This window comes from Asparagus officinalis, chromosome 2 (genome assembly GCF_001876935.1).
Source record: "Asparagus officinalis chromosome 2, Aspof.V1, whole genome shotgun sequence".
NCBI lineage: Eukaryota > Viridiplantae > Streptophyta > Magnoliopsida > Asparagales > Asparagaceae > Asparagus > Asparagus officinalis.
In genome coordinates, this window is record NC_033795.1 from 67,895,639 (window position 1) to 67,908,490 (window position 12,852).

The 12,852-nt window shown below is 36.4% G+C and overlaps 1 protein-coding gene across 2 annotated transcripts; it reads right to left on the bottom strand.

Moving 5' to 3' along the window:
* Positions 5,344-12,604, bottom strand: LOC109831564 (RNA polymerase II C-terminal domain phosphatase-like 3). Of its 2 annotated transcripts, XR_002244460.1 has the most exons (13): positions 11,680-12,604; positions 11,422-11,554; positions 11,278-11,333; positions 11,121-11,181; positions 9,810-11,036; positions 9,133-9,588; positions 8,906-9,052; positions 8,545-8,813; positions 8,257-8,368; positions 7,575-7,832; positions 6,331-6,377; positions 5,560-6,188; positions 5,344-5,481 (listed from the first exon to the last, which is right to left on the bottom strand). XR_002244460.1 is itself a non-coding variant. In XM_020398907.1 (12 exons), the coding sequence occupies exons 1-12, from the start codon at positions 12,183-12,185 to the stop codon at positions 6,125-6,127; spliced, it is 3,336 nt and encodes a 1,111-aa protein (XP_020254496.1). In that variant the 5' UTR covers positions 12,186-12,604; the 3' UTR covers positions 5,488-6,124. The 2 variants fall into 2 exon arrangements, 1 of the variants encoding a protein (XP_020254496.1); XM_020398907.1 differs by lacking the exon at positions 5,344-5,481 and having other exon boundaries at positions 5,488-6,188.

Below are 12,852 nucleotides of genomic sequence, written 5' to 3' on the forward strand. Positions count from 1 at the left end.
GTATTCGTTGCGGCATTTTAGCGGTGATGAACAGTGCGACGTCATATTTTACGTAGCACAGTTCATCGCCGCATTACTGTTTTTTTTTTTTTTAGTTTTCAATTTTTTTACCTTTTAATTTTATGTATTTACAATTTGACCCCCAATTGTTTTATTAAATTTATAAAACAACCACAATAATATTTAAATTTTATAATTTTACCCCAATTGTTTTATTAGGACAAAATAATTATTTTTAAAAATAAAAATAATGTTAAAATTTAAAAGACATTATTATTAATTATAATATTAAAATCTAGACATTATAAGTAAAGTCCCATGAAATATAAATTAAAAATATAAAGAGCAATCCTAATACATAATTCAAATATAAATTACATATCTGAAATACATAACATATAAAAACTGACACACATAATATAAAACTTCATTAAAATAAAACATAAAATACAAATTAAACATATAACATTACATAAGATGGATAAGCAACTCTCAATAATCTGGTAGATCGGATCCAGAGTGCCAATATCATTTTGTTTTATTATTTTATTAGTTTAACTTTTTAAGTAATAAATTATTTTGTTTGAAAAATATGTGAAAAAGAATAAAATTTGATATGTGGGGTTAATTGTTGAAATAGTTAAAAATATAGGGAATAAAAAAATAATAATATAAAAATAGATAAAAAGGAATATTCTGAGAATATTTTTTTAGGTGCAAAAAATAGTACAGTGAGTTGAAGATGAATTACTATTTGATGTGACTTTTGCACCATTTTGATGCAAAATTTGCACCATTTTGATGTGATGGGTTTGAGATGACCTAAAAGACAAGTTCTTTTTCCCTCGCCCCCAATAGAACTTCAGAGTTTGTTGTGAATTAGGACCCTACCCGCTCTTGGTTCTTGGATGCATCCCCTTCTCTAAATGGTAGAGAAAAGGAGGATATCTGTCGACTAAGAGCGTTTAAGGCTTTAGAGATGGCTGCTAGAACTTTGTTTTTCGTTATGCGGGTGTCGCAACTCCTAGGTCTCCTTCCCTTCCTGAGGAGACCACAAAATTTATTTCTTTTGTGGATGATAAAAAAAAGAAGATGATGAAGGTCGGGATGAAGAAAGCTTCAGTTAGAAGAGTAACGCTTTGGCTTCTTCTGCCCCTGCTCCCGGGGCCCTGTCCCTTTCTAAGGATCTTGCCTCCAAGGATCTCCCTGCTCTAAAAAAGATTACTCTATTTTCTCCTGTTGAGGATAAGAAAGATTAAAAAGAGGAGGAAAAAGAAAAAAACTAAAAACTCCAAGGTGTTCTCTTACATCAGTTGTACTATCCTACACCAATAACATATTGCCAAGTTGTCATACTTACTGCTCAATAAATATCTTGCAAGCCAAGTCAATACCTTTAAGGTCTAAGTATATATCATAACTGTTAGACCCTAGAGGGGGGGTGATTAGGGTCTTATGCTAATCTAATCCGATTATATGGAAATTAAAATTAATTAACAAGTTATCCTAGCAAGTATGAAATACAACAAGCTATATGAGCTAGGATAAGCAATATGAACTAAGAGATATATCCTAGTAACGAGATGTACTATCGAGATATATGCAAGGATATATAATTAACACAAGGGTAAACAAACTAAACTAGATAGTGGGCAATATAATCAACAAGCAATATACAAAGGCGATATAAGATATGAACATAAAAATAAGTGCGTCAAAGCAATCACAGACAAACGATATGATTACGGAGTTCGGTCCCCACGACCTACGTCTCCGTTCCTCACCTCAAAGAGATCTCCACTATCACAACCGAGTTTTCTACGTTCACCCGAATAACGTTTACATCTCACAATACAATCACTATGCAATCACACCTCACACACTAAGTATTGGTCCTAGCACGTGTCCTCCTCCTCAAGTGCTCGGTTACAACCTCTCCCTAGGCACGTCAACCGACGCCACTCCTTCTGGATTTGACCCCGTCTCTCACCACACACTTCTCTAGGTGTACAAGTGTATTACAAGTGAATCCTCACAATTAAGCACAATATAACAAATGATTGTTCTCTCTAACAAGGTGAGAACTCAATTAAGCTCACTCTCAATGTCACAAACCCACAACCCTAAATTATATTATGAATGTAAATACAATAAGCTCAATAGGTTGTGTGTGAACAAAGAGATAAAACAATATAAACTCAATATGAAATCTAGCTTATGAAATTAAGAATAAACTTATAAAATGCTAGAATTTAGTTTAAGGAAACTTCTCTAAAGATGACAAGAGAGTGGGAGAAGAGTGAATGCTCAAACACCAAAGGATGATCTCCACTTGCTCTTGTGAAATTGAATTCACAAACTCAAAACACTCAAATGCTTAAAAGCTCATAAACACACTTTAAACAAACTTAAACCATTGATTAAAACTTTCTTAAACTTTTTTTGAAACTCTCTTAGATAATTGAAAATAGTTATGGCAAAGGGGTATATATAGGCTTGAAGAAACCAACCCCAAAAACCCCAAAAAAACCATTCTGCAACGGCTCTAAAAAGAGCCGTTGGAACTACAGCAGTCGACCGAAGAAAATCGCGGTCGACCGCGAACAAGGTCAGAAGCGGAGAAATTTTCCAGACAGTTCGTTGGTCGACCGGCACTGTAGCGCGGTCGACCGGCGGTACTGTAGCAGGTATATCCGGTTTTATAAAATCAGTAAAAAATAGTAAAACAGCTCCAAAAATTATAAAATTTTGTGGGAAGGTTATAGACATGTAGAATGACATGTTAGAGAAAGAATTTCTGAAAAATAATTTCCCAGTTGAGAGAAATAAATGTTTGAATACAGATTTACAGTTTCTGAAAAACTGCAGACATACACGATTTATAAATGTTTGAATACAGATTTACAGTTTCTGAAAAACTGCAGACATACACGATTTTGTAAAATCAATTAGGCACAGTAAATTAACTCCAAAAATAGTAAACTTTTGAAGAAAGTTTCTAAACATGTAGATAAACATGTCAAAGAAAGAATTTCTTGAATATCACTTCCCATTTATGAAAACTCATCTGTTTTGTAAAACATGCACGAACATGCACGAACATGCACGAACGAAAAACATGATTTTGTAAATTCAATTAAACGTAACAAATCAATTTCGAACGAAAAACATGATTTTGTAAATTCAATTAAACGTAACAAATCAATTTCAAACTTGATGAAACTTTGTGAAATATTTATAAACATGAAAACAAACATGTTAGAAAAAGAATTTATCAAATTGAATTTCTATTTGTGAAAACTCATGTATTTTGTATGTATGTCCAAAACATGAAAACCCAAAACCATGTATGTATATATATAACTATATATATACATAGAAACCAAATACGTGTATGTATATGATATTGAACTTAAAGTACTTAACACACATAATATAAAACCTAAACTAGATTACCCAAGCCGATCTTGATCTTCAATAAGCTTGACTTAGTACACTTTGCGGATGAAGCTTGAACTTGAATTGCATAAGCTTCACCGACATTCCACCAACCTCCTTTGAATATGATCGTTGAAGCTCTATTCCATCCATCCTCCAACTCGTTGTTTGCCTAAAATAAATACAAAAACACAAACACTAGACAAACATTCCATCCATCCTCCAACTCGTTGTTTGCCTAAAATAAATACAAAAACACAAACACTAGACAAACAACATGAGAAGTAAATTGTTTGTTAAATATCATCAAAATAAGAAGGCCAACAATAACAACCTCGGCCCTTAGGATGAAAATCATATAGTGGCTGATTAGCCTTAGGCAATCAATGTAAATACCCCTCTTACATCAGATAAGAAAACAGATCGAGTCTTGACCTAGGCTTGCTACCACCAACCAGGGGTTAGTGTTCATCTTCCTCTAAGAACCTAGCCTAAACACCTATTGTTTTGATCTCTTTCTACAAAAGGATCTTAATTTCCAAGAATCATAACTTCTTTTATCTTACTAAATTCAAAATTCTTTTTCTGATTAAAATTTATCTTTTAGAGGGAGTTCTTATGGGATTAGACAGCTAGCGGAAGAAGAAATATTTCAAAGATATATTTTTTAAGAATACACAGTAGAGTAACTTGTAGGGTTTGTTACTAGAAGCCACCTTAGAAATAGAGTAATTATACATAAACAGCCTCTCAATCAAATTTTCACTAAAAAAATCAAAACTAAGGTTAAAATTTCAAGCTCAATGTACGTAAGTTGTATAATAATAAAACCTAAACATTAAAAAAATGAGTCGCATGTCTTGAATGTGAATTTTTAAGTGTAAATTTGAATTTTTCATTAAAAATTTGACTCAGATGTGATTAAGTGCAACAAAAACTCACTTTAAAGGTAGTTTACACGTATATTGAAATCAAAAGGTAATATTTGTATAGTTACCATATTTTTAAAATGGTGATTTCTAGAAAAAAGCCCTAATTTGTATCTAAGACTCCAAGTTTCTTGAATTATTTTAACTCGGATTATGGAATTTGTCACATTAATGATCAAAGGAGCTCAGCAAATGCTTTAAATGTTAATCTTAACTGTACTGCAAGTGTTGGACTACTGCACGCAAAAATAAATACCTTTCTAGTAAATTGCAAAAGAAAATCATAAGTTTTCATGGACCAAATTTGAGTGGTACTACTCTACTAATATAGTTAGCATTTTCCTTGTTAATAGGATTAATAAAGTTTGTTTTATAGCTGAAAGCACAAGAGTATCAGCTACTTTTAGGGGCTGTTACGTTTGCTGTAAAAATAAATTATAGCAATTGTTGTATTTGACATTTGTTGTAGTAAATCAACTTTAATATCATTGTTTGGATATCTACAATTATATTGTGGGAGATGTATTTCCAATACAAATCTAGAGTTTGGTTGAAAAATAATTAGTGCAAAAGATACATAATTTTGTCAATTAAGGAAACTTGTTGTAGGCGGATTTTCAACTTGGATTTAAAAAGATTTTTTCTGATGAGGTTATATTATATTTATTTTTAAGTTTCCTTTTTTGAAGGCTGCATTTTTTTCCTCCCCACCAAATAAGCCATTGCATTTGTTGCAAGATTTTTCTACAAAACGTAACTCTATTTACATTTCCTAACTATAAAGTTGCAAGTGTAGTTATAAATCCTATGGCTCTATTTACTCTTACAACTTCATTTCCATCCAATCAAACCACCACTTAAAACAAGTCTCTGAGCGATAATTTTCTGCATTGCATCAAGATTTTAGGATTTGCTTAATGTTACATTCAATTCCAGAAAATTAAGCAAATAGTTTAAAAAGTTCTGCATGAGTTCGGTTTTTAACATATTTTTTTCTGGAATATGAAAATTCTGATGCCGGTCAATTGCTATAATTAGCATCAAGACAGTACCTTTTCTCTGAGCCAATAATGACAGATGATTCCAGCTACTAGGAAGCAATAAATCCAACATACTACAAGCAAAGGAAAACTTAGTTATCGTCCGCCAAAATTTAACTTCTATTAATCGAGATTGGGTCAATTTTGCTTACATAAACCACCCACGTAGAATTAAATGTGAAGCCTCTCTTTCCTAGTCCAGCATTATGACGTCAGAAATTTATCCTTTTTTAATCTTTTTTAATTAATTTTAGCGATTTCTATGTTGTCGAGTACAAAGAATCAGGTCCACTGCTCTTTATCGCCTTCTTTAGCATTATGACGTCAGAAACCCCCCCTTTGAGCTTCAAGTTACCATTTTCAGCAAACTCCGGTCCCCTCCAATAATAGCACGTCTCCTTCATTCAACCCCTCTCAGTCCCACGTGTCAGGAGGCCCCATACTGACACGTGTCCAGCAGCCTTTGGCCACAAAAGAAATACCAACATACGATGGGGTTTTTGGCCATTAACCATTTGCTTTCATTATTCTGTTTGGTTAAAGTCTTCAGTTCAGTACCCTTCTCAATCTTCTTTCACGTCTGACCGTGTCTCATTTGTAATCCTCCATTATTTAGGCGAGGATTTATGGGTATAAGTTACCGGCTTGACCGATAAATTAATTATCGTTTAAATTTTGCCAAGGGTAGTCAAGTTTGGTGTTATGATTTGTTAGGGTTTATGCTTTAACAGCAAAATCATGCTCATTCGCGCGCCGATACAACAGAGCTGAGGCTTCTACCCTGTCCATAGTAACATGTGTGTTTCAGTTTCAAAATAAAGATATTTACTTTGCAGTGCAAGAAGGATGGATCAGTTTCAAACTGCCATTCGCACCAAATCTTTGAATTTATAGTTTTTTTAATTAATTAAACAAAATCTCACCATCCTGGGTAGACGACAAATCTTCCTGTGGAGAGAGCCCAATTCACCTGAGAGATACAAAACAGGTAAGGGGCCGAGCAGTTGATTAATCACTTTATGAGCATGGCTTGCAAGTTTTGAATTTTAAGAGCGTCCGTAAAACTAGGTAAATCAAAGAAAGTAATACAAAAACCTTCCTAGCTCTTAAAAGTGACAATTTAGGGCACAATTTATAATTTCTAATCAAATAATCACCAATTTCTTTTTCAATGTTAATCAACAATTTTTACCACAAAACAATCGTATATATGTTTGTTTGTTTTTTTTTTTTTGTGTTATATCTTATAATAATAGATCCAAACTAAATTCAAAACTTCTAATGAGGGATCAAACTGACACTTTTGAATAGGGATGAAAAAGGATATGGATATCAACAAATATATCCGTAACCATATCCGCTACTATATGAATATGTATATTAAATATCCACACCCGAAAATATGTGGATACTCGTATGAATATCAATTTACACTTTTTAGGATTAGGATCACACATGGATTAGATAAATATCCAGATTTGAACATCTGGATACTTGCATTGATCATAGGGTACAACTATTTTAACCTTAAAATAGTGGAATTATGCTTTATAGACAGCATCAAATAGCATATATACATCTAGACATCTATCTCTCATATGAGATATGTAAATCTTTCTCTCAACCGACCCCCAACTATATTCAACCTGAGTGGATATGGATATGAATTTTTGTTACCTAACTACAATCCATTTGTTCATGCATCTGTTATTTAATAGTAAGTGCATACAAATATGGTATATGACATATATGATCCATTTGTTCCCTAGTTGTGAAGCACTTTTCTGTAATTTACCTTAAATTTTGTTCTTTTAACCTTTCCCCTGTTTGTTTATAGCATATAAGGGTAGCTTGGTACTGCTATGTTTATCTTAAGAGGTGTGTTTGGTTTGGTGTAGCTGGAATGTTGTTCCAACTACACCAAAAATCCAAAGGTGTTGTATAGTTAGATGTTGTTACAACGCCAAAAGGTTGTGGCAACAACAAACTAAGCCAAAAATAGGGGCGTTGGTACATCCCTCAATTTCAAGAGTGTTCCAACACCATGTGTTGAAAAAACATGGTGTTGTAAAAACATTTGTTGTTTCAACTTCACCCCAACCAAACACACCCGCAGGCTAATTCTCTTTGGTATTGAAGAAACATATGTGCGATATTGGGATTATACCTTATCTGTTCCCCTGGAGTTTGCAACAACATGAGTAACTTTCTCATCTATTTGATTTGTGCACTCAGCACCAAACTGCTCAGCAGTCTGCCATAGAGGATGGAGATGAGGATTGGCTTCGCCCACCGGAAACACTCTACTGAAGACTATCTTGCATCCAGCGAGAATCTTCCTTTGCTCAGAAGCAAGTATGTTTCTGATGTCTACTTCATTTAATGAGTCGTGAGAGAAGAAGATCTGATGTAATCGTTCGATGACCTAGTTTTAAAAGGCAAACATACAACATCAACTTATATTGTGTACTTGTAGTTAAGCTAGAGGATAAATTACATAAAACCACTCGGAACTTTATAAATCATAGCAAACCCCGTAAACTTTCAAAATTATACTAAATTTCCTGGCCTACTGGAAATTCTCATAAACGGTGTTAATGGGTAGAGGAAAAAGTGTAACTATTCATTTTGCTTATCCTTAGCTGAGAAGGGTAATAATATAAAGCTCATATTTAGTAGATATGGGTACATTGTCCAAAAGTTCACTTCGAGGGCACATGACAACTTGAAGTAATTGTTGTCAATTATGGTATTTAAATGAGAGCAATTCACCTTATAAAGATAGGGGTTTTTGTGGAATTTAACCTAAAATATTTGAGAAGTGGAGAGAAAGGGGAAGAAGGTCATACCGCCAGTGACGAAGCTAGAGTCCCAGCTTCCGGTCTCTCGTCATGATCAATCTCCAGAAGTGAAGGCCCAGCTAGCCCGAACTGCCGTCTACTAGAGGGGAAATATGTGTACCTAAAATAAATCACTCTATGTCACTATAAAAGGAAACTAAATTATTCGTCGAACAGATGCATCTACACGTATAGACAGAAACCTCCTACTAGGTTAGTTCGACAACATTCTATCTTTCATAGCTTTATTTCTGATATCTAATGGTTTTCATGTCAATAACGCAAGTTTGCAGGTACCTTTCTACAACAATTAAATTGTGCTTGTTATGTGGCCAGACCCTCAAGGAATCATCTATAATCACCACAGCTGATTCCATACCCAATACTCCATCAAGATCCTTGCTCTTAGGTACCCTCTCGTCACCATCAATAGAATCATCGTCATCACCCTTTGAGATCACTCGTCCAGAAAATAAAGTCCCCTTCGGGTCAAGGACCTTTGCCATCTCAGTTGCATACAGCTTGTTCCCCATTGTGTATAAATGAAGTTCATAGAGCTTGCTTGCCTGAATCAATATGGATATTTTCAGTATACAATCAAGAATGCAACTGAATAATGCACATATATATCATGCAAATTGGTTGAGTCATCTTTTACCTTCTCTAGAAATCTCCATATTCCCGGTCTCAGCTTGGTCCACATTCCCATATGTGGAAATCTAAAAAGGTGCCTCTCTGGCATCTGTCTGTCTTGTTCTTCCTTCTTCCTCAGGATCTCTTCATGAACTGGATCTACTTCTACAAACTACAGCAGAAAATTTTTCTATGACAACAAACCCTCTTGGCTAAGAAAAAAATTGTAAGTCCATAAAGAATTGAATATACCTTGGCAGAGTTGAGAAGTGTATGATCTAGGTCAAGTACGAGACAGAGCCTTCGAGCGGCGAACATTTTATTTTGTTCTTCTATCCTTCTCGCTCTCTCTTTTTGTATAGCAGCTTTTTGTTGGTCATCATAGCCATCTAATAAATGATCTACATCCCCCCACGGATTTGCTGATTTTGACGTACTTGCAGTCTCCCTTTGGCTGCATACTCCATGTACACTCTTAGGTTCAGTTGGATTATTACTTATTTTACTTGGAATTGGGTATGATGTGGTTGTCTGTGACTGCTCTCCTTGCTCTCTAACTGGTGAATGATCCTTGCTGCTCTGTGCATCTGATGAGAGACTGCCACTAGTTTTCAATGGTTCAGAGCTTGAAGTCTCAATATTGCTGTGAAGGACACGCCGAGGGTCACGAGGTTTCATGCGAATTTTTCCAATGTCATTCTGAGCATTCTATTAGGAAAGCCCCAATTAGCAATCAACAATGAGAATTCAATTTACATTTAAGTAAATTGCACTCAATTTAGTGGCCTATCGGCATAATTTGAAAATATACATGGTAGCCTACTAAATAACTGGCATGCTACATGAATTATAGATAATAAATATTTCAAAGACAAGGTAAACAAGATCGTGAATTCACAATGAAACAACCTAATAATATCAATGCTCACCATGGTCACTGTTTGGGGAGACATCTGGGGTTTAGATGTGGGATTCTTCCCAGCATCTGATGATGACGATACAGCACCAGCAGCATTCTGCTGAGCTTCTCCTGCCGCTCTTTTTTGTTGCTCCATCTTAAGCAGATTCATAAGCATCGTAGGGTTCACTGCAATGCCCTTAAAAAGAGAAGGCAACGAGACAACAGGTGCACAACCGCTTAACAAATTAGGAACTGAACTACTGTGCAAACCATTGAAGTTATGGCTCGAATCGAATCTCCTTTCAGAACCAACTTCTCTATTGTTCAATTGAACTCCACTGTTCTGTTGAGATGCTACCGTGCCATTATGTGCTGCTATCATTCTTTGCCTTTTCAAGTTATCCTCCACTGGCAGAGGCTCCTCAACTACCTTGTGTTTTCTAGAATTCAATGGTCCTGCAGCAGTAAACCCACTCTGAGGAGCACCATCAATTTCAGAATTCATGAACCTAAGCCTGGGATCTCTACTCTTTACCGACGCCTTTACAATAGGGTTTGGTTCTAAAGGACCAGCTGAACAATAAGCAGGAGCCATTTGAAAACCACCTGAGCTATTAACTGGGGGCATTTGCAGTCCACCTGAAGTATAAGCACGAGACACTTGATAACCAGCTGAGCTGTTAACAGAAGTCATTGGCGGAGCAGTACAAGGTCCACTGGCTCCAACGTTACCAGCAACAAACAAACTTGATACTTCACTAATAACATCATCGTCACCGCCATTTCCATCCTCAGAAGGAGTCGGGCTGGGAAGCCGAGTACTCGTGACGACAGAGTTCTTTCCATATTTCTGCTGATATGACGATACTGCCTTAAATGCATCAGTCACATAATGATGTGACGTGCCATTCTCAGCTTGAAGATTTTTAGGGGCAATGGGTTGAGCAAAAGGGATTTCACCTTTTCCGAATCCAGGCGGCTTCATCATAGGCAATGGTGGTGCATTATTACGAGTGGGTGAAGGGAGGCTGTCTTCATCATAATCAGCATGGAGGTTGAGCAATGGACTAAAATCAACTCGAGCCCTAGGGGTAGGTACTTCTAACTTTCCCAAAGTAGGTTTTTCAATGTTATTGCCCAAAACTTGGCCACCTCTTGCATTGGACATAGGTTTCTCTGCAACTATTGCAGGCCTTTCGGTTGTTTTTCCTGTCCTAACAGATTCAGAAGCCAGTTCTTGCAACTTCACATCTAACTGTTACACAAAATACACACTAAGTTTCTAATTTAAAAAATCATCATCGTACTCTTAACATAAGAGCCAAAAACAGGACCATACCTCTTTCACTTGCTCGGGTGTTAAACAAGCAGAATATTGGTTTTTAATGTGAACCAGGAACCTACAGCAAGAATCAGGATCACGGGTTTCAAATCATTTCAAACAGTACCAATTAATATAAACCATCTATTTCAGTAAGTTCCAGATATTTTAAAACCTTAGCAGCCTTTCTTCATTCTGACGATCTTTCTTCAAATTCCCCGAATTAAAAGCCTGCAACAACAAAAACCCAATTAACCAATTAGATAAAAAACCGAAAAAATTCAATCAAATTAGTCCGATGATTTCAGCTCAATCTTACAGAATAAACAGTTTGAATCCCCATGAATGCTTGCTGAGATAGAACATCAAGAACTGGTCCGTGCCCTTCTGAATACATTTGCTTCAAGCTCGCGAAACACTTTTGCAACCGAGAACAAACTTCTTCAAACGATCTGAACAACATAATAGAACCAACACTCAGTCCTAAAACATTTTTTTGTGACATTTTCAAATTAAAAGCCACCAAAAATTTAATCTTTAAACTTAAATTTGTGTTCTTTATCATTGTTAAACTTACGATTCTGCCTCTTCTATCGTAATAGTTTCTAATTCCTCTAAAATATCACCAAATTGCTTATCAAATTCACCAATCTCTTCTTCCTTCTCTTCCAAATCCATATCTTTCTCAATCTCCTCCTCCTCGTTCCCCCCCTCGACTGATTCAAGATTCCCTGGTTCGAGATTCACTGATTCATATCCCAATTCAATCTCTCCTTCCTCTATCTCACCCTCCTCCTTCTCAACCTCGCCCTCAACCCCACCCATATTCTCTCCAACAAGTTCATCATCACCATCATCGATTTCGTACTCAATTTCATCCTCCTCAGGCCTCACATCTAACCCTAACGGCTTGTTCTGCACCGCCTGAGCCCAAGCAAACGAGTACAGATCCTGATTATAGTTCCGTTGAACAGGGTACCTCATCACATCCCTCGTCCAAACCCTAGATCTACACTGCTGCTTCAAATCGTCCGCGTGCAGAGAACCCTCATCCAAACTATCTTCATTCCGATGCTTCGCCATTAGGGTTTGCGATCAGGATTAGACGGATGGATCTAAGGTGGACTTAAAGCCTGTTTTTTTTTAACGAGATTACTAGATTGAGATCGGATCGGAGGTCTTGCGGAGATAAATCGATTGATTAGGGTTTCAATTTGAGATGCTGGACGAGGAATTGAAGGGGTCGCCGCCGGATCCACAGAGCTCGCGAGAGGAGAAAATTTGGGAACGAGAAAAATTCCACCGATCGCGAGGAGCTCGTGGATTTGCGAGGTGTAATTATCTTTTTAGGTTTTGGTGGGAGGTTGTGATTAGATCTGGCCGTACACGTCATCAGCGGGTTGCGGATCGATTATCTTGAGTTCAGTTAGGAAAGGGGTGGATCCGTGGACAATCTGGAATCAGCCTTCAATGGGTTGTATGGGACATTGCGGGTTTGACCAGTGATTGGGACCACAAAGCAGCAAGGGAATGCGGACGTGGGTCTCAGTCAGAATGTGGTGCGACGTACCTACTAATTTCTTTGAATATTTTATTGCACTTGTTAAACTTAGTCCCTCACATTATTGACGTCACCAATGTGCTCCCGAATTGTTAGGCTATGCTGTCGAAATTAGTCCCTTTGTTACAAGTTATTCCTTCTGGGAACTAACCTGATTGCTGTTGGGTCTCCCGATCGTCATAAATTATT